This window comes from Pygocentrus nattereri, chromosome 21 (genome assembly GCF_015220715.1).
Source record: "Pygocentrus nattereri isolate fPygNat1 chromosome 21, fPygNat1.pri, whole genome shotgun sequence".
NCBI classification, from domain to species: Eukaryota; Metazoa; Chordata; class Actinopteri; order Characiformes; family Serrasalmidae; genus Pygocentrus; species Pygocentrus nattereri.
The window spans coordinates 21,053,641-21,075,889 of record NC_051231.1 but is presented as its reverse complement, the minus strand read 5'-3'; the positions used below and the strand labels follow the sequence as shown (position 1 = coordinate 21,075,889).

The 22,249-nt window shown below is 36.5% G+C and overlaps 1 protein-coding gene across 2 annotated transcripts; it reads left to right on the top strand.

Annotated features, from left to right (window-relative positions):
• Positions 1-8,884: 8,884 nt before the first annotated feature.
• Positions 8,885-21,271, top strand: csf1a (colony stimulating factor 1a (macrophage)). 2 transcript variants are annotated; one of them, XM_017694712.2, is made up of 10 exons: positions 8,885-9,199; positions 10,828-10,941; positions 11,166-11,228; positions 14,334-14,504; positions 15,483-15,672; positions 17,145-17,966; positions 19,311-19,492; positions 19,595-19,641; positions 19,743-19,798; positions 19,910-21,271. In XM_017694712.2, the coding sequence occupies exons 1-9, from the start codon at positions 9,167-9,169 to the stop codon at positions 19,771-19,773; spliced, it is 1,653 nt and encodes a 550-aa protein (XP_017550201.1). In that variant the 5' UTR covers positions 8,885-9,166; the 3' UTR covers positions 19,774-19,798; positions 19,910-21,271. The 2 variants fall into 2 exon arrangements, with proteins under 2 accessions (XP_017550201.1, XP_017550202.1); XM_017694713.2 differs by lacking the exon at positions 19,910-21,271 and having other exon boundaries at positions 19,743-19,875.
• The last annotated feature ends 978 nt before the right edge of the window (positions 21,272-22,249 follow it).

Sequence of the window (22,249 nt, the reverse complement as noted above, 5' to 3'; positions counted from 1 at the left end):
CTGTTTGTGATCTGGTTTCTTCTTTGCGTTTTCCAGTTTTAACTTGCATTTGTGGATACAGTGATGAACTGTGTTCACAGACATTGTTTTTCAGAAGTGTTCCTGAGCCCATGCAGTGATTTCCTTCTTTTAGTGCAGTGCCACCTCTGGGCCCAAAGATCATGACCTGCAAATACTGGTTTTTGGCCTTGTCCCTTGTATAAAGAGATTTCTCCAGATTCTCAGAATCTTTTAATGTTATTATGTGCTGTAGATGACAAAAAACAAAATATCTTTGCTATTTTACATTGAGAAAGGTTGTTCTTGAATTGTTGCATGCTGACTGTTTGATTGTGCAGTCCACAGTGGTGAACCTTTCCTCGTCTTTACTTCTGAAAGACTCGAAACAACATTTGAAACAATGTTTCAATGTTTTTGAAACATGTTGGCATCAAATTCAAAATGGGCATACATTTTTCAAAAAACAAAATTTCTCAGTTTCAACATTTGATATGTGGTCTTTGTACTGTTTTCAATGAAATATAGGATTTAAACTATTTGCATGGCATTGGATTTTGTTTTTATTTATGTTTTGCACAGCATACCAACATTTTTTGAAATGGGGTTGTAGATTTACTTAATAAACTGTCTGAAAGAACCAGCACTATCAAGTATCAAGTATCACTATCAATGCTGACACCAGAGGATGGTGGTACCGAGCTCACTTGCCAAAATGCATTCCACTACATAGTTCAGAGGTAGGGTGCGGAGTAATATCAGTTTACTTGAACTCCAATGTCCAAACAAAGTCAGCACATTCAATTTATTGTCCATGTCGGTTATTATTATTTCACATTTGCAGTCTTCTAATAAGAAGGATTCATAAAACCAAACAAAACCAGCTTTTCTCAGTTTGAGTCTCAGTATGAAGAACTGGATATAACTACCATTAGGAGAATAAATTGTATTTCCTTCTAGCCATTGATCTGATTTAATGAAATAAAATCAAGCAAAATGCAAGTTTGTATCACTGTAATCAACCACAAAATCACTGGCATAACCAGAATTAACAGGGTTCATTTGACTCCAGTTCAGCATTCAGCTTAGCTATACTGATTTTATAGGGCAGGGAAGCAAAAAAAAGGATGAAAGGATGGGAAAAAAACAGATTACAGACTGACTCAGAGTAATTCTGGGAATAGAAAGGAACCATGTGATTAATGAATGTAGTTATTTGAGTTTATGGTCCAGTGGGAGCTGGTGGAGCCCACTACAAAGCACTTTGAAAGCTAGATTCCACATTAACTGTTCTCAATACAAACTTCTAAACATTACAATTTGGTCTGTGTTTACATGGCTGAACCTAATTTGCTTACAGAGAACAAGTGTGGTGTTGAAGAATCCTGAAATACTGAAAGCCTCCTGTTAAAATAGATTCCTTAATTTTATTTCTGTACTTATATTGATGTATTTCTCAGCTTTCTGTGAGTACTGGGATGATGAAATGAATATCAGTGCAAGTACAGTTGTAAAATACCCTCAATGGTATATCTTTTAGTTAAGGAACATTTGATTAAAAGGAAAATGAATGTAGTGTACCATTGAGCTTTGAATGCACAGAGTTAGGATTCATGGACCATGTTGTGCCTTGAGGACTAAACTTTCCCTGTACAGTACTCTTTTTTCATTTGTTTGAGTTTTAAGAAAGTTACTATATTATAATTGAGTAAGCTTTGGGATTGGCCACTTCATGTGGTTCTGTCATTGTTACATTAAATTATAGTTTAATGTCCAACCCATTCATAACTGTCTGTCTGACTTACAGCATGTCAACTAAAGCCTAGTAAAGCTACAAACTGACATCTTGAGTGTGGTTTAAACCCACTGCAATCAGAGGGGGTTTAAATATTCATCCATAAGAATAACACCTCAGGGAACCATAAGTAACATCTTTTTCAATAGTAGTGTCACATTTACTACTTGGTTGGAAATCCTTTGGACTTGATGACTGGCTGAAGTCTGCAACTTATGTGCATCATCACATATTGAAACTCTTCCCTGGTGATGCCCTTGCCTGACCTTGTAATGCAGCCAGTTACTGAAGCAAAATGCTTCCTTTGAGGAAACTTTGAGGAAAATGCGATTAACTTGGCCAATCAAGAACATTCCACATTTTGACCCTAAAAAAAGCTCCCTAGTAGTTTTGGCAGTATGTTCACATTTATGTTTTGATACAAGAAGGCATACTGTCCACTTAGTTTTGCAGTGTTGGGTTGAACCTGTCAAATCAATCTATATTATCTAAAGAGCATTTTGTAAACCTCAGAATTCCTCCTGCTGTTGCTGTTAACAGTCATATCATCTCCAGTTCCACTGGCAACTATACATACTCATATCACCATGTTGGCTTTTTTCCTGCACACTCTCTGTATTCCATCTGCATTTCTGTATTAATCACAACTCAAAACTCATAAGACATTGACGATACAAAATCTAGAGCAAAACAAAATGTAACGTGGCTTTTCTGTTCTTGAGGCTTACCAATACATGTCTTATTGTGGTAAACCTTCTGAGATCATATTGGTGTATTCTTCTCTTTATTGTGGTCTGTCACACTCCTTTGTCTACATCCTCTATAGAGTTCTTCAATCTATCTAACATAGAGATTATCCAATTAACCGTTAACAAACAAATAAATGTAATTGTTCAACAAATGCTGTCAGCTTAATTTAGTTTAATTTTATTTAAAAAAAGTTCCTATATAAATAGAAGAGTTTTAATTGAGAATTTTTTTGTATGCATAAGGGTGCAATAGGTAATTAGTTCCAGTAGACATATCTACTGTAAGAATAAAAAGGGGAGCAAAAAATAGAGGTAAAGTGTATATACATTATATATACACAATTACACATATAGTGTATAGTGCATTCCTACCATTAAAATCATTAGCAGCAACAGCATATATATACATATAAACATATCCAGTTTTGGTAATCTGGTAACTGTATTAATTGCAAACAGAAATTATTTTACAGTTAAACAGATAGACAGCTAAACAGCCTCTCTCACAAATACACATACAAACACAGAGGCAGAGAGAAAGAGAGAGGAGAGAGTGAGAAAGAAAGATAAAAGTGTGTGTGTGTGTGTGTGTGTGTGTGTGTGTGTGTGTGTGTGTGTGTGTGTGTGAGAGAGTGAAAGAGAGAGGAGTGAGAAAAAAGTAAATGTACTTTGTTAGAAGTAATTAAAACTAAAAATAAAAGTATGGCGGTTTAATTCTACACTTGAAGAACTGCACAGGAAAAATGTGCTCAAGTACTATGTAACAAAATGTAATATGTTACATTACACCTCTAAAAACTATAGTGAAGGACATGATGGACAGCAATGGCTTTTGAGAGTTCCACTGAGCCAAAGCTAGAACGTAGGCTTGTAATGAGTGGTTAATATTGAACTTTGCATCTTTAGAATATAGAGCTTTCTGCAGTCCGTTATTATATATTCCAGTCGTTTTGTCAGCTTTTTAGATTTTGGGCATATAATAACAACCATATATTTGACAGACATATATAATAAGGCACATATTTTGGTTTATACAAAAATGGGTTCTTACATAGGGTATGATTCATACACTTTTTTACTTCATATTTATGCTTATGTCTAGCCCTGCCTATCAGTGCTTCAAGCCATGGTACACACAAAGAACATTTTAATATCTCAATGCATCCAGAATTGACGGTTGAGCTCATATGTCTGCACACATCCAATATTTTACTGTTTTACTATCAGAACTGTAACATGTGTGTCATATCTTTGAAAAGCTTGCTGGTTAACTGTTTATTGCCAAGATGCCAGTAGTTCACCAGTTTTGCTTCATCTCAGAAACCATTGTGTGGTCATTTTTATTTCTTTATCCCATAAAATCATAGGTTATTATGCACTTAGGCTTATTCAATTATTACAGGAACTTCAATGCAAACTGGTGGAGCTATTTTTTTATTATATATAATTTAAGAATGTCTTACAATCCATATATTACAAGTGTGTAATAAAACTTTAGACCCACGGTTGGATCGCCTTTTAAGGGGTCAACAATGTACCAGTTAATATTGCTGTATTTTGCTGTGTTTCTGTGACTCTTTAGAATTATAATTTTAAACTGTGGCCTGATTTACCCTCCTTTGCAGGTATTGATAAGTCTTTGGTTCTCATGTTGAAAGACAACATTCAACAGGCTTCAGATGCAAATGTCACATTTGTGAATGCAAATGTCACCTTTTGGTAGCTTTCTTATGCAAGAACTAATGATGCAATGACACAATACTGGCCAGGTTACAATTGAGCCACCAACTCTCAAACTGCATACAGTCTACTGAAATGGGTAAGTAGGTATAAAAGAAGAATTGTGATTTCTTTATGGGTCACACAAAATCGAAGTAAATACTCCAATTAAAGTTAACATTTTGTACTTTACCCTCATTGCTTCATGTCTTTTCCTTTATCCTCACATTCATTGCCATGAACAGCTATAAACAATAAAGGAAGTCTGCAACACGTTCCAAAGAAGTTGGGACAGGGTCAAGAAAAAACTGGGAAAGTTGAGGAATGCTCAAAAAACACCTGTTTGGAACATTCCACAGGTGAACAGGTTAATTGGAAACAGATGAGTGTCATGATTGGCTATAAAGGGAGCATCCCTGAAAGGCTCAGTCGTTCACAAGCAAGGATGGGGCGAGGTTCACCACTTTGTGAACAACTACACAAGCAAATATTCCAACAGTTTAAGAACAATGTTTCTCAATGTGCAATTGCAAGGAATTTAGGGATTTCATCATCTACAGTCCATAATATCATCAAAATATTCAGAGAATCTGGAGAAATCTCTGCAAGTAAGCGGCAAGGCAGAAAACCAACATTGAATGACCGTAACCTTCGACCCCTCAGGCGGCTCTGCATTAAAAACGACATCATTCTGTAACGGATATTACCAAATGATCTCAGGAACACTTCAGAAAACCATTGTCAGTGAACACAGTTCGTCGTTCCATCTACAAGTGCAAGTTAAAACTCTGCCATGCAAAGCGAAAACCATATATCAACAACACCCAGAAACGCCGCCGGCTTCTCTGGGCCCGAGCTCATCTGAGATGAACTGACGCAAATTGGAAAAGTGTCCTGTGGTCTGACGAGTCCACATTTCAAATTGTTTCTGGAAATCATGGACGTTGTGTCCTCCGGGCCAAAGAGGAAAAGGACTGTTCGGATTGTTATCAGCGCAAAGTTCAAAAGCCAGCATCTCTGATGGTATGGGGGTGTGTTAGTGCCCATGGCATGGGTAAGTTGCACATCTGTGAAGGCACCATTAATGCTGAAAGGTACATACAGGTTTTGGAGCAACATATGCTGCCATACAAGCAACGTCTTTTTCAGGGACATCCCTGCTTATTTCAGCAAGACAACGCCAAGCCACATTCTGCACGTGTTACAACAGCGTGGCTTCGTAGCAAAATAGTGCAGGTACTAGACTGGCCTGCCTGGCAATGCCTCCCATTGAAAATGTGTGGTGCATTATGAAGCGCAAATTACGACAATGGAGACCCCGGACTGTTGAGCAACTGAAGTTGTACATCAAGCAAGAATGAGAAAGAATTCCACCTACAAAGCTTCAACAATTAGTGTCCTCAGTTCCCAAACACTTATTGAGTGTTGTTAAAAGGAAAGGTGATGTAACACAGTGGTAAACATGCCCCTGTCCCAACTTCTTTGGAATGTGTTGCAGGAATCAAATTCAAAAAGAGTGAATATTTGCAAAAAACAATAAAGTTTATCCGTTTGAACATTAAATATCTTGTCTTTGTAGTGTATTCAACTTAATATAGGTTGAAAAGAATTTGCAAATCATCATATTCTGCTTTTATTTATGTTTTACACAACGTCCCAACTTCATTGGAATTGGGCTTGTAAATTAATCTGGTCCTTCCTCTAACATATGGTTAAACATTTTCAACAAAATGAAAATAAGGTTGACTTTTGCAATTTATAATGCTTTCCAGAAACCTGCATTCAGGACAGCTCTATTTACTCTTTTATTTACTCGTTTAATCTAGTTGCTCATTGCATTTTTGTCTACATGTAAAACATGTGCTGGGATCATGTGGTTATTATCCACTCATTTTGAAACATAACCATAGGCTTGACAAGCTCTGTCTATTTTGACAATAAGGTCTGATTCTGTCCTTTGGCGTCACAAACATTACCCCTTACTAATTTGATTACTAGTGCAAATATGAATGCACTGATACTAATTAGTAGAAATTAGTAGATTATATGGGCAAGAAGAGCTAATCCCACTCTTCTTTTGAGATTTTTGGTATGTGCAGACCAGCTGCAGACAGAGAAAAGAACACAGCTATCATAAAATATAGTCTAAAAGTATTCTGATATAATCTAATATGGCTGGACAGAGCCAATAAGGGTCTTTTACGTTCACCAAATGAATCATGTGCATGCTGTAATCTCGGGTCTCTATGTCCATCTAATGTATCCATTTTCAGCACCAGATATGCATTTTATTGTTATTTGTTGACGGTATGAATAGGCATAAAATGTGTGAGATACGCTCACATAGAATTTTTTGTCATATGTCCTGCTGCAGCATCATGCTATGTTTATTTGTAGTTTAAAACTAGTTTAGGGTGGAGAAATTGAATAGAAAACGAATCATATTTTTTTTCAGCTCAAAGCAGAATGTTCTGAGCAGCCTTCGCTTGACAATGTAAAAATAATTAACCATAAAGAGCCAGTTTGCCTTCTATACCTTATAATATGTAGCACTACTGGGGCTACTTTTTATTTCAACTGGAACTGCTTGCTGCAAGAATGACCACATTCTGACTGCCAAATTGGTGCAATGGGCACAATTCCACATTTCTACAGAATAATGACAGTTAGTGGAGACAGAGCCTGTGTTCAGAGACTGTATAATTCGATAATAGATCAAACCCATGTGCTGGAAACTTGTAATCTATAAACATAAACGTGGTGCTCGCCCCCCTTATGCTTACAATGATATTCTAAGTGGCAAATGACGTACATCTTGGACACATGATTAATTTGTCATGAAGCAATTCCTTTTTCCTCTTGTTCAAAAACACAAGACTACAGGAGTGTAAAATATGATCAAAGTAGGGCTGTCACGTTTAATCGATAAGAGCCAATTACACAAAAAGTGTGATTAATCATTTTTGATTACTTGGGTGTTTACATGATCATAATGTATGTTTTACTCTCCTACTTATTTATATACACACACATTATGTAGTGCTGTGCAAGTTAGACACCAAATTTTTGCATCTCATTTCCAGTCAAATGGCCATTATGTTTAAGCTATTCGTTTTCTGATTTTAAGCCGTATCAACTACATATCCAACTCTGCTTTCATTACAACTTCCATTCTTTCTGGGTTTTGCTTTCAGTTTTTAAAGAAATCTGTAGGGATTTTTTTTCTACACTTCCAAAGTTCAGTTTTAGAAGTGTTTGCAACTTCTGCTCTCATGCTTCAAGTAATCCCCAACAAATTCTATGATACTTAGGTCTGAACTCTGGGGGGACCAGTCTATTGTACTCCAACACCAACAGCTTCTTTGTTGGAATCACAGATATTCTTTCTATCTGCTTTCTAGACAATTTGACATAACATTGAGTTGCCTTCTCACAGTGGAAGGCTGGTCAAAATGACTTGATTTTTTCCTCTCTCTCAAAGATGAAAGCTTTAAGTACTGTTTATGTGATAGTGACAGTTTTGGTGGTCTGTCAGGTCTTGGCTATTTCCTTTACCTTTCATCTCATTATTCAATTGGATTATCTCCTTGGAAATATCTCCTGAAACATGAAATATAACTTCTTTAGTAAATCCAGTGGCTTTATATAGAATGAAGAATACTCAAAGAACCATTTGTGTGCTTAAATGGTTCTTTGCGTGGTGTAAGCATTTTTCAGATTGATGGAGAATGTGTTATTTATGGTTCAGTATAGTCAAGAACAAGCTTGACATCATAACACTAAAAGAACCCTTTTGAAGAGCCATTTCACCATGCAAAGAACCATTTAAGTATGAAAATGGTTCTTTGAGAGTTCATGGTTCTATATAGAACCATTGTCTTTAGCAAAGAACCCATGAAGAACCATCTTTATTAAGCTTTTAAACGAAGAGAAATATCTTTTTTTGTGTTTAAAAAAACTGTGTTGTCCAAATGTCCATTCCCCACTATTGGAAAAATAGTTGGACAGATATCACATCATATATCATATCATATATCATTTCATACCTAAAGCTCTGAGGGCCAGTTTCCTAGACCCAGATTAAGCTCAACCTTAGATTAACAAGGAATTTCCAATAGTGATTCACTACTAGCCCTGTGATTTAGACTATACATGTGTAATCACTGTTTTGATGTTTCCAGTGCAGCCCCAAGAAGATGGGATTCCCTTTGGGTGCTTTTTCTTCATGCTCTTTGTATGAGTTTTTCCATGCCACTTGCTCATTCGTAAATCTGTGTTGGGACAATGTCTCGTAAAAAGTGCTATCTAAATAAAATTGAATTAAACTGAAATTATTTAACATTATAAAATAATGTCATAATATTATTATATTATTGAATATATATGAATCATATTAAGTTTACAAAGACAGTAATTACTATGCAATGGCATATAAAACCAACTCCACCATAGTAGCGGCTGTTGTAATTGTAAACAGCAGCTGAAATGGTTTACTTTTTTCTCTTTATTGGTCACTTGGGAGCTAATTCCCAGTGGCAAATACACAGACAAGCTTTGGAAGTGGTCCAGTCTGCAGCGCAGCTAAGGAGTGATTTCCTGTAAGAGACCTATGAAGAGAGTAGGAGGGATTCAGCCTAGCTCAGTTTACTAGCGCACCAGAGAGCACAAACATTTTCACACATACGTGCTGTTGCTACATTTTGACTGACCGCGCATCAGAAACTCCAGAACGCAGATGTCCCAAAGAACTGGCTTGCATTTAGTTTTGGCTGCACAGAGCGCATCCTAAGAGTGACCTCTTCCTGTTTATTTGGGACAAGACAAGAAGTGCAAAGGAACTCCAATGAATCTCAATGTGGACGCCTTTCCAAATGTGGACTTCTTTCCATTCGCATAGGTCAGCCAGATGAACACAAACACACCAGCCCATAAAGCCAAGGTAAGCGCTTTAATACACAAAACTTAGTCTTATTCTGTCAGGGGTTTGAACAGAAAGGTGTACCAGGAAGGCAGTTTGTAAATTTGTGCGATGCTCAAGCAGTTATATGTAGTATTATGAACGCTACAATCTTACAAACCGTCTGAACGAGAACAGTTTATTCCCCCTCTGCTCTGCTGACAGGCGGTTTAAATGAAAAATGTTTCAGAATGTTCCTTCTGAACATTTTTTTTATGTCAAACTATGAACACCACTTTGTGCCAGATAGAACAATCAGCACAATCTGAATGATTAATAGTGACAATTCTTGTCTCATATTGTTCCAGCAATTTATTACTTTATTTTCATGCATTTTGAAACTAATGGATATAGACCTGGACTAAATTAGACTAAATCACAAGAAGTTTCTTAAAGATGTATTGATATATAGCACGACTAGTTTATGTAGATAATCTTTCTGAAAAAACTACTTTATATCTACTTTTAATGACTAGTAATGCTTCTACTCCTATTACTAAAGTTTCTGCTAAGATGGCTAAAATTACATAAAAATGAAATATATTGCAATATATTATAAATATATTTCAAAACACATGTAATACATTTACATATAATGTAACATATATTTTTACATAGAATGTAAACTGATATATTTCCCAGTTTATTTGTGAAATGCACAGTCAAAGATTGCCACATCATCTGCTGAAGAAACCACCCAAAAGTTACTTTTCCTGCTTTTGGCCATTCTCTGACATTCATCGCTCAGACTTTATTCAGCCCACACTAAGAGTTTACGGATGCTGGTTCACTCTAGTGTCAGAAAACCAAGAGCTAAAATAACTGGAGAAACCAGAGAGGAGTGTGGTCTGCAAATTTCAACCACTTTTAAAAACTGGGACTGGGACACTTTTTAAAATAAAGTTTATTTACACTGACCACCTGTGTTGAAAAAGTTTTTTTTATTTGAGGCTATAAAGACTCCCTGTTGTTTTAAATACTGTACACATTCCTCCTGTTGCAACTATTTATCAGATTTGCAGTATTTTAAACAAGATTATTCAACTAGCACAGGTCCTGTCTAGCAAATATTTTGAAACACAAATATTACTTTGCTGTGTTAAGGCAAATTGACACTAAACCAGTATAATTATTTTCTATAAAATCTAGGATGATATTGACATTTTTATGCTGTTTTTACCTCCAAAACAATATTTTTTTTTTTAAAAGTGTTTTAAGTGTTATGTGTTTAAGTGTTTCCTGATAGGGAGAGATAAATAAATTCTACACAAGAGAAAGCAGTGTATAGTGCACAATGTACATTGGAAACCATTGGAAAGCCTGGTTATATCCTGCTAGATGTTCTTCAGAATTAAACTTAAATGATTTTTTTATTTCAGTGCAATACTGCTATATGTTAAAACCAGACTACAGTGAGAGAAATGCATTTTTTTTCTTCATAAATCAAAACCAGGCAACAATACTGACTTAACATCATGTTCTTTTTGTCTTATTACACCATTCACTGCTAGTAGTTCCTGTAATGTGGTGACTATAAATGGTAAAAGGTCAGACTGCAATGATTTGTGCTGCGATGCTTAACCTTATTTGCACTTATTGTCTGATTACAGATAAGGCATCTGTGCTCCTTCCTTGTCCTGTGCTTGCATTTGGCCAATGGCGCTGTGCCAGGTCCATGTAAGCACTCTGTGACGAAGGACCATCTCCTCAATTTAAGACGTCTGGTGAGTAACACTGTTTCTATTAATATTTTCATACCTATAATATGCAGTCAGGCGTGTTTAAGTAAGGTGTCATTAAAATGTAAGTTTACGGAATGTTACAGAGTATCACTGTCGAGAAAACATGTCACATTCACTGAGCTCGATGTATTTGGGCACTTGTTACTTGCATAGCATTTCCTTTCAGCGTTACAAATACATATTTATTCACTGTCCAACATTTTCAGATTGGGAACCAACTTCAAAATGGCTGCTCTATTAGCTATAACTTCACAGAACGCCAGAGCTTGGTAAGCATGTCATGTTCACCTTTCTTCTTTTCCTCGAAGGAGATAACTGGGTAAACCACACTCAAGAGACACTAATTGTCCCTATTAGCATCATGAACATCAGTCTTTGACTCTGACAGAAGGTTTTTTGGCGGAGTCAGAAGCTTTTAAAAGTATGTCAAATTAAATTAAATCAAATAAACCTTTTATAGTGGCTCAACGTTGTGAAAGAGACTTTCTTGACTCTTGATGTATGTTTGCAGTATGCGAAGGAAACGTTTAGCATAAAGAAAACATAAAAAACAGGGCTTTCCAAGTCAAATCACTGACTGCTAGATATGGCTTATGGGGTAAAGAAGAGCATGGCACATTTTGATTTTTGCTTAATAATTTTTTAAATATTTGTGCAAGCTCAATGTTTGATCACACACATCTATAACATAAGAAAAACTCCATTAGTTTTATATATATATATATATATATATATATATATATATATATATATATATATATATATATACATATATACATACACACAACCCCAATTCCAATGAAGTTGGGACGTTGTGTAAAACATAAATAAAAACAGAATACGATGATTTGCAAATCCTTTTCAACCTATATTCAATTGAATACACTACAAAGACAAGATATTTAATGTTCAAAGAAGTTGGGACAGGGGCAACAAAAGACTGGGAAAGTTGAGGAATGCTCAAAAAACACCTATTTGGAACATTCCACAGGTGAAGAAGTTAATTGGAAACAGGTGAGTGCCATGATTGGGTATAAAGGCAGCATCCCTGAAAGGTTCAGTCATTCACAAGCAAGGATGTGAACAACTGCATGAGCAAATAGTCCAACAGTTTAAGAACAGCGTTTCTCAATGTGCAATTGCAAAGAACTTAGGGATTTCATCATCTACAGTCCATAATATCATCAAAAGATTCAGAGAATCTGGAGAAATCTCTGCAAGTAAGCGGCAAGGCAGAAAACCAACATTGAATGCCTGTGACCTTCGATCCCTCAGGCAGCACTGCATTAAAAACCAACATCATTCTGTAAGGGATATTACCACATGATCTCAGGAACACTTCAGAAAACCATTGTCAGTGAACACAGTTCATTGCTCCATCTACAAGTGCAAGTTAAAACTCTGCCATGCAAAGCGAAAGCCATATATCAACAACACCCAGAAACGCCGCCGGCTTCTCTGGGCCCGAGCTCATCTGAGATGGACTGACGCAAAGTGGAAATCATGGATATTCTGTCCTCCGGGTCCAAAGAGGAAAAGGACTGTCCAGATTGTTACCAGCGCAAAGTTCAAAAGCCAGCATCTCTGCTGGGGGTGTGTTATTGCCCCTGGCATGGGTAACTTGCACATCTGTGAAGGCACCATTAATGCTGAAAGGTACATACAGGTTTTGGAGCAACATATGCTGCCATACAAGCAACGTCTTTTTCAGGGACATCCCTGCTTATTTCAGCAAGACAATGCCAAGCCACATTCTGCACATGTTACAACAGCGTGGCTTCGTAGTAAAAGAGTGCGGGTACTAGACTGGCCTGCCTGCAGTCCAGACCTGTCTCCCATTGAAAATGTGTGGCACATTATGAAGCGCACAATACGACAACAGAGACCCCGGACTGTTGAACAACTGAAGTTGTACATCAAGCAAGAATGAGAAAGAATTCCACCTACAAAGCTTCAACAATTAGTGTCCTCAGTTCCCAAACACTTATTGAGTGTTGTTAAAAGGAAAGGTGATGTAACACAGTGGTAAACATGCCCCTGTCCCAACTTCTTTGGAATGTGTAGCAGGCATCAAATTCAAAAAGAGTGAATATTTGCAAAAACCAATAAAGTTTATCCATTTGAACATTAAATATCTAGTCTTTGCAGTGTATTCAATTGAATATAGGTTGAAAAGGATTTGCAAATCATCATATTCTGTTTTTATTTATGTTTTACACAACATCCCAACTTCACTGGAATTGGAGTTGTATATATATAAAAGAGCAAATATCAGCAGGATAAAATTAAAATGTATTTTTTGTCAGACACCAGTAGCATGTTGTTGATAAATGATAAATTTATATACAATATATGTTCTCTCATTGTTTGCTTACAAAGGCTTAGCTTTAACTTAACATCACAACTAATCTCACTGTGTGGAGGCTGTGATTTAGCCTGGCTAGATTTTGCTTAAAATTAGAACTATGCTACAGCCACCAAGAAGGCAAATAAAATAATATAGGTGTGACGCACGTACATAATTCAGGTTAACACTTCACAATAGGATACTGCTCATAAGGCTACATAATACCTCCAAAGGTTTGTCATGATAACAGGCATAATCCTACATAAATGTTCATAAATGCTTATTTCAATATTCAATACTCATCATTCACTATTAAAGTTACATTTTTGATCACAGTTAGCTAAAACAGCCTTTCTGACAGATGACTCCTTTGGAATAAGCGTTTATAAACATTTATGCAGGGTTATGTCAGTTGTCATGAAAAGCTTATGAAGGTGTCATGTAGCCTTATGCACAGAAGTTATTATGGTACAAAAATAGTAAACAGGGTGAATCTCAAGAAATATTTGTCCAGTTGCTGCCGAAATTCACAGATGATGTTGTTAGGGGAATTTGAGGACATGACTGAAAGCACTTTCAACATGATCTTGTTTGACTACAATAAATACCTATGTATCATCTTATTGCTTAGTTTAGTCTCTTTTCTCACCTATGCTTTTGTATGGTATTTTTCAAATGGATAGCTGTTCTTCAGAATATGGTATTACATGTCATCCTAGGTATAACAGGGGTCTTGCATTCACATCATAGTTTAATAGATGCATTAAGAACAAATAATAAAAACAAATGAACATAAATATGTTAAAGTGCAACAAGATTTTTCCACCAAGAGTGCCTTTGTGAACTGCTGCACTAAAGGACATTGTGTTGATGTGATATGTTTAATTGTTATGAGTTTGAGCACACCTTTACTACAATCAAGTAAACCGAATACATCACTTATTTTAATGCCTGTTGGATCTTACTGTCAATGAAGCTCGAGGGAAAACTTTAATCTCAAGCATGTTGTTGCCTCCACTTTTTTCAGAGTGACATCTGCTACATTAAAGCAGCATTCCCTCACATGCTGGACCTTCTGAACACACACTTCAGATATGAAAGAGATTCTGACAACTATAACTACGTTAGCTCCCTGAAGAACCTAATCTATAACATCTACTCTCAGAGATGCATCCCTCCAATCAATGAGGAGACTGAGGTAAAATACACAGAATTTTCTGTAGAAATACTTTTCCCATTTCCAACAATCCAGTCTGTCATACTGACCCTTAGCCATTACAATTTTCAGTCTTATAATTTTAGAAGTAAATAATTTCTTCAAAAACCTCTAAAATATGTGATCTATATTCAAGGTGCAGACATACTCAGCATATCTCACCGATACAAAGGGGTCCAGACTATATCTTGTGAACCCATTCTAATCTAAACATCTGCAGATACATACTGCAATGTACTGTACATAATACTGGAACTGTTGTTAATGCATTACAGATGTTTTGGGAGTGCCCTGTTATCCATAACACATGGTCAGTTACAGCAGCTGTGATGACTGATGCTACAGGCATTGGTCTCACAGCTTCTACCTTTGTTCTGTAGTATTTGGTCCCTTACTACAGTGTTCCTCTCAGCGTCCCTATGACATATCTACCATTAATATAAATAGTCTTTTCTAATCTGTCAATCTCTTAATTATTCATCATGGATGCTGCTTATTTGGGAAAATTTTACTTAAACCTAAATGACAACTAGCAAACACAAAACATTTGCTGTGATACCTAGTGGGCCCTTTAATCCTTTAATTTCCTAAATTCAAAGCCTTATCAGCATCCAAGGAAAAAGTCACGAGTTCATGGAATATTTAGCCAAGATAGCTGACATCGGTGAGTTAATTTAAGATCATGGACCTCAATGGCAGCAATGTGATTTGTATTAACCGGAGATTTTGACTTACGGCTATGCCTCCTAGGATACAGCATAAGGCTAGGGAGCCTTCAAGAACACAGCAAAATAAATTGGAAAAGAAATTAAATTACAGATAGATTAAGCCTTAGATAAGACTGGAGCCTTCAATGCCTCAGGATACCATGTTCACTTGCTTTTAATGGGGTCTAAGCATTCTAATTTAAGCAGTATACCATCAATTACAATGAAATTTTCCTGATGTGACTCTGTTCAGGACAATCCAGTGAAGTTTGCAAAGCTCTACAAGACTTCACCCAGGGTGGGACTGGAAAAAGCAGAGGAGGTCATTCAAATGTACCAGAATCTGGTGACTAAGAATGACAAACCTGTGGAATGGAACTGTGAGGATGAGTATGTAGAGGACTCCCAAGAATCAACCACTGCACATCTCACCCAAATGTCAGGTAAAACTAGAAAAAGCATAAATCAGAACATCCTGATTACAAAAATATGAGCTTACTTAAAAGAATGTGCAATGAATGAAAAATAACACATCAGAATACATAAAAAACATTTTATTCTGAAACTAGGACATCATTGATGTCAGGACAAAGTCTTGAAAGTTCTTTGAAAGGGATTTGAAAATCCTAGCTATACTGTATGAGCCATTGGAGAAGACCTAATGATTTATATTAAAATTAAAAATATGACAGTGTCTGTCAATTGAAATAATCGTCATGTTTGTTGTATATAAGCTCTGCAAATATTGCAATACTACTCTTATTCGGTTTGGGTTGGAAACAAAGGAGTTAAATTTTCTGAACCACCCTAAGGAACGTGATACAATCAGGAATTTTTACCCTTGTGGTCGGTACAGCCTAATGAGCTTTCCTATTAGTGAGGACTTCAGGAGCTGGACAGAAGGCCTAACATCTCAAATTAGCCAGTAGTATTATTTGGAACTGACAATGAAATCAACCAATCATTTTTTTTTATTTACAATCAGTGTGACCCATGTTGTGAGAAAAACATCACTCTTGGCATCTATCTAGTCCTAGATGCATCACTGACTATGATTATCAACTGTAGTCTCATCAGGTTTCAGTCAGTTCTTGAAAAAGGAAAACAGTGGCAGCAGCTCTATGCCAAAGTCATTGTAAAACTACAAAAATATGAAAAATATGTATTCTAAAGCTTCATATAAAACATGGGATGTCTTTCACAAGCTTTAAATGTCCACCTATGATCTTGAACATAAACCATAAACATGGAAATCACCACTAGCTTAGTGTTAACATACTACTATCATGAACAGAGGTCTTTGTTTTCCCTTGCTTTTAATAAATTTCCCACAAATTAATGAATAGCTTAAATAGAATAATAACACTCTCTTAATATATAAAAAGTGTCTACTAGCATAATAACTATACTGAATAAATTCATTCTAAATAGTAGTGAAGCAGCCAATCACATAAACATGCAAATTGGACTCTTTTAAACTGTACTAACATTCAGACACAGACATCAGACATTCAGACAGAGCTGTAGAAAGTCACTAATAAAGTCAATTACATAACAATAAGCTAACTAATGGCAAGTCATGACATGTGGTAGTCATTTGAATTCATTACTAATGCTGATGGAAGGCTATTCCGGTCTGTGGGCGAGAGCAGGATAAAATGCTTGGATTGTGGGCAGAAGCAGGACAAATGATGCAGATTTTCTGTGGGAGTTGGCAGGAGTAGGATGAAATCTTGTGGGAGCACATGGGAGCGGGACTAAAAAAATGGTCTCATGCAGACATCTAATGCTAGGTTTTGATCCAACAGCAACAATACATTTTGTTGATAATATGACACATTTGTTACTCCTTGTTCAGACTTTATTTTGTGTACACAAAGAACATAGATGTAACTCTGTCTTTCTTTATCCCTAGGGACCCCAGAGTGCAAATGCTCTTGCACAAAAATGAGTTCTACACTTTTAAAGGCATTACCACTGACCAGATTTTCTCTAAGTGCACCAACAACCATATCACCAACCAGGCCATACCAGGAACCTGTCTTCAGCTACAAGAATGTAGGATCTAGAGCATCTGAACCTGGTGTCAAACAAAAGGCAACTAAAATTATACAAGCCCAGTCTTCACCAGTTTCACCAGATTCTGAATCTTATGGTACAACAGCTGGGAATTTTCCCAACCTCATCTTTTCCACCACCCTAGATTTGACGGATGGAAAAGTGGAGAGTTCACCATCATCAGTTCTTTCTTCATCCATTACATCCTCAACCAAATTAGCAAGGATACCTCAAAAAAAAACTCTTCTTGTTCTCCACTCAGCAACTTCTCAACCCTCTCAAAGAAGCATCACACCACTCAATTCACACAGGAGCACAGCACTTTTACTTGCCAAGAGGTCTTTAGATACCAAAGACCAAGGAATACTGTCAGATTTCTTCTCAAAACTTCTCCAGAGTTGGATTACCACAGCCACATCTGACTCTGCAGGAATTCATAAGAAAGGCGTGCAGATCACTCCTCGAGCAACAGTGTACAACCCTTTCCAAACACTTCATGCGGAAGTCACAGCTGCACCATCCTTGAAAATAATGGAGGATATTTCAGAGTATATAAGCACTCCTGCTGAACAGTCTGTTGATGTCAGCACTCCTACGCATATCCAAACTCATCTTCACATGGCTGCTTCTTTGCCAGAGAATGTAATTAAAGCATTCAGTGAGGCAACAGACTGCAAAGGTGAAACTTACTGTGTCTTCATTTGTTAAACCCCACTGAGTGCTTGACTAGTAAACTTTTTTCAAGCTTTTTACATTTTACAATGAGAAATATTAACACACTATTCATTCAAACCAGAGGTGAGTAGAGTAGCCTAACACCCTACTCAAGTAAAAGTATTGTTACTTCAAACCAAATAATGATTCCAGTAAAAGCACCGAAAAAACAACTTGAGTAAAAGTACAAAAGTAGCAGGTCAAAAAAGTAGTAAGTACTGAGTTCCTTCGAACTATAGTGGAACTAAACTTTGTTCTATATTCAGCATCCAACTGAACTTGTAAGGTTGTATTCTTCCTTTGGTCTAAGATAAAATGACAAACTCCAAAAGTCAAAGATTTGACCAATCACAAATCTGTACAAACTCTGTGAGTCACAGAACAAAAATACTAACATTTCATTCAGGAAAGTACAAATCAGAGCCTCAGGTCTTAGGTCAATATCTCTTACTTGACTCACAGCTTAGCTCAGCGTCACACTTAACTGAAGAAAGGCAGACAGCAGTAATTACTGTAATGCTGTTTTCCTCACAGCAGTGACAGATTTGAACTTCAATTAATGAGCCTTTCATTATAAAAAAAACCTTTTCAAGGACAGAAGTACTACACACATTAAATGGAGTGTTAAAAAGGAAAAGGCAAAACTAGTCAAGGTTGCCTGCTAATCTAAACAAAATTTCCATTTCTTATTCCTTTAAAATATTCCAGCTGGAAAAACTTGAGTAGCCATTACATTTATTAGATAGCTAGTATACTTACAAATTACAGACTAACTGAGCATTTCAACTTATTTTGTGCCTTTATTTTAAGGACTGGTTTGCTATTTAAAGTCATGTTGAACCTGACATTAGCAGCCAATAACAAGACTGAAATTCTTTACCAAAAACTCACAACTCGGCTCTCAAACGGACTCACATGAAGTGATGTCTGGTACAGATGCATCAAAATTGAGTAAATGTTTTTTTTCTAACCATAACCTTAACCTCAAACTGTAATACAATCCTAATCCTATCCATAAACTTGGTTCTAATCCTAACCCTAACACTATTGAGAATCAACCAGATCATCTGTTAAGTTTTTGAGCATATGCAGTTCATTTTGCACAGTACAAATCTGCACAAGTAATGTACACTTCACATGCAGATTTACTGTACATTTGAGAGCCACAAGGAAAGGCATTAAGATCCAATGAAACACTGAAATTCTACACGTTATGTTTGGAGTTAGTGCATGTTTAAATCATCAAACACACAATACAGTGTGAAGTGCTTTAAGTCAATCTTTTACATGTTGGTCTTGTTTTTTTTAGATTCCAAATGTCAAAAGGACACTGAAGACATGAAGGCTCAGATTTCCAGAGATCATGTAGAGAGACCCTTGGAGAAAGACTTCCAGCTCACTAGCAGCTCCATAAACACAGCACTCATAATCACATCTGCGTGCTTAGCACTGATGCTCATCGCTGCCCTCCTCTTCTGCAAGCAGCAAAGGGTAAGTCATAAGAGTAATTTCTAGTGCTGTTGATCAATAGCACAAAAATGTGGCCCAAAGAACAGTCATGTTTCATGTCTTTTTTATGCTGGGGGTCCACAGAACATCAGACGGCTCTTTCAGAGACCAAGGGGAACATCAACTCAAAGGTATTTGTTCAAAGATCTATTTCTAATTACACTGTAATTCAATCATAGTTTGGTGTGCTCGGCAACCTTCCACGATTTTGATATCTTTTATTATTCTAAAGGTCGAGCATCTATGACAAAATAGAGCTATAGGATTGCAAAGGAAATAAAGGATCCAGTGAGTTGCTACAAGCATTGCTTATTTGTTTATAAGTTTGTCAGACATCATTAACATCATTAAAGGACTGAAACATTCTCTTTTCTCTTTTTTCACCTTCGAAATTGCCAGATGGCACATCACAACATGGTTGGATGCTGAAAATCCTCATAGGAGAAAAACAATGCCTTCTTTTAATTTGCCCTACAGCCTTTTTATTTCATTTTCTTTCACCAGTGTCGTACATACATGCTGTGCACATAGAAATATTTAAAGTTATTATTAAAAGTAAGTATTTTTATACAATAAGAGTTTAATTTCATTAAACTGTAACAGAACTTATTTTGTTTATAGTATGTTTATCTTTCTGTTAGGAGAAAATGCTAAAAGATGTGAGTCACAAACAAAATCAAAAGGACTTGCTAGCTTATCAACCGAAGAGCAAGTCTAGAGAGAGCTGATGTAAATACCTCTTCAATCTTCAGAGCATTCTTGCAGCAATTATTCAGTTAAGTTGTGATTAATTAGATAAAACACTTGTCGGAGCTACTGAGAAGTGTAAAATATTATTTGATTATATAAAGGCAGCCTTTTTGCTATCCACTGGAACTCAATACAACTTATGCAACTATAGATGGGTGACAGTTTAAAGGAGAAAAGCGAATTAATGAGCAGAGAAACACGAGTGCTTCCAAAACAGGCGTACTCCATGAGAAAATAGAGCAATTAACATTCTACCAAGCTCTGCGGCATATATAAAAATGCAGAGCAGGCCCAGTTGACTTTGATTTTGGATCAAAATGGCAAGAGAGAAACGTCTGAGTGACTTTGAAAGAGGATTCATTATCAGGGCATGGATGGCAGGAGCTTCAGTCACTAAGACTGCTCGACTGGCCAGTGTTTGAATAGAACTGATACTGGGGTGCCATCTTAATTTGCATCTAAATCAGTAAGTATGGTTGGGAAATGTGGCTAAAAGCACTATAATGATGTTCTTCAGGTGAGAATGTCAATGCAGGATATGATCAAACTAACATAACTACAAAGAGAGGGATATTAGTATATTAATAATAGTATATATAATAGTAGTATTATATATAGTAGGTTGCAGTGTGTAAACTCCTCACTACAAAGATGAATGCATATTTTAGAGTTCAAAGTGTAAAAACCAGGCACTGGTCTTACACAGATGTGGAAAACATGATGTGGTCAGATAAGTCAGCCTTCGACATGTTCCCCACAAGTAGGTGAGTGTATGTGTAGCAATAGTACAGGCCTGAATGCTGGACTGCTACAGTGAGGAGGTCTAGTGGCTCTGTCATAATATGGAGGGCATTTAACTGACATTGTTTGGGTCCATTCTGGCAATGCGATTCAATACAAAGCTATTCTGACTGATGAATTCATCCTACATACAACCCCAATTCCATTGAAGTTGGGACATTGTGTAAAACATAAATAAGGTATGTGAAATATGAAAGGTACATACAGGTTTTGGAGCAACATATGCTGCCATCCAAGCAACTTCTTTTTCATGGATGTCCCTGCTTATTTCAGCAAGACAATACCAAACTACATTCTGCACGTATTACAACAGCGTGGCTTTGTAGTAAAATAGTGCGGGTAGTAGACTGGCCTGCCTGCAGTCCAGCCCTGTCGCCCATTGAAAATGTGTGGCACATTATGAAGTGCACAATACAACAACGGAGACCCCGGACTGTCGAGCAACTGAAGTTGTACATCAAGCAAGAATGGGAAAGAATTCCACCTACAAAGCTTCAACAATTAGTGTCTTCAGTTCCCAAACGCTTATTGAGTGTTAAAAGGAAAGGTGATGTAACACAGTGGTAAACATGCCCCTGTCCCAACTTCTGTTGCAGGAATCAAATTCAAAAAGAGTGAATATTTGGAAAAAACAATAAACTTTATCTGTTTGAACATTAAATATTTTGTCTTTGTAGTGTATTCAATTGAATATAGGTTGAAAAGGATTTGCAAATCATCGTATTCTGTTTTTATTTATGTTTTACACAACGTCCCAACTTTGCGACTCAATGAGTCAGACAAATTTCATATGTGGCGACTATTGAACAAGAGCAATTTTGGATTTGTTTTTGACTAACAATACGACAGTGTTACCCTCTTCAGCAGTCTGACAGAGAGTTTCTCGCATGCGTCAGATCAATTTCCCTTGCTTCGGAACAAATGGAGTGTTTTGGAGACCTGTGATCTACAGACATAGAGAGTGTGATCTCTCTTGTGATGAGGTATACAATTTAACACGGAAATCTTCAGGCAAGTCTTTGCGTACTTTCAGTCAGTCTCTGTCCAAAAAGGAGTGAAGGAGTATTTGATGTGTGTCTTAATGTGATTTACATTCTCAGATGCTTCATGTTTGAGAATCAAACTAAAGAAAAAGACTTGTTTTTAAATGGAAAGACTTTCAAAAGAGTAATGAATCTTTTTGGTTAT

Excerpts from the sequence above, each read along its gene's own strand:
- csf1a (XM_017694712.2), top strand. The coding sequence starts at position 9,167 with ATGAACACAAACACACCAGCCCATAAAGCCAAG. Across the intron at positions 9,200-10,827 it reads CACCAGCCCATAAAGCCAAG|ATAAGGCATCTGTGCTCCTT; the intron begins GTAAGCGCTTTA and ends GTCTGATTACAG. Across the intron at positions 11,229-14,333 it reads TCACAGAACGCCAGAGCTTG|AGTGACATCTGCTACATTAA; the intron begins GTAAGCATGTCA and ends CACTTTTTTCAG.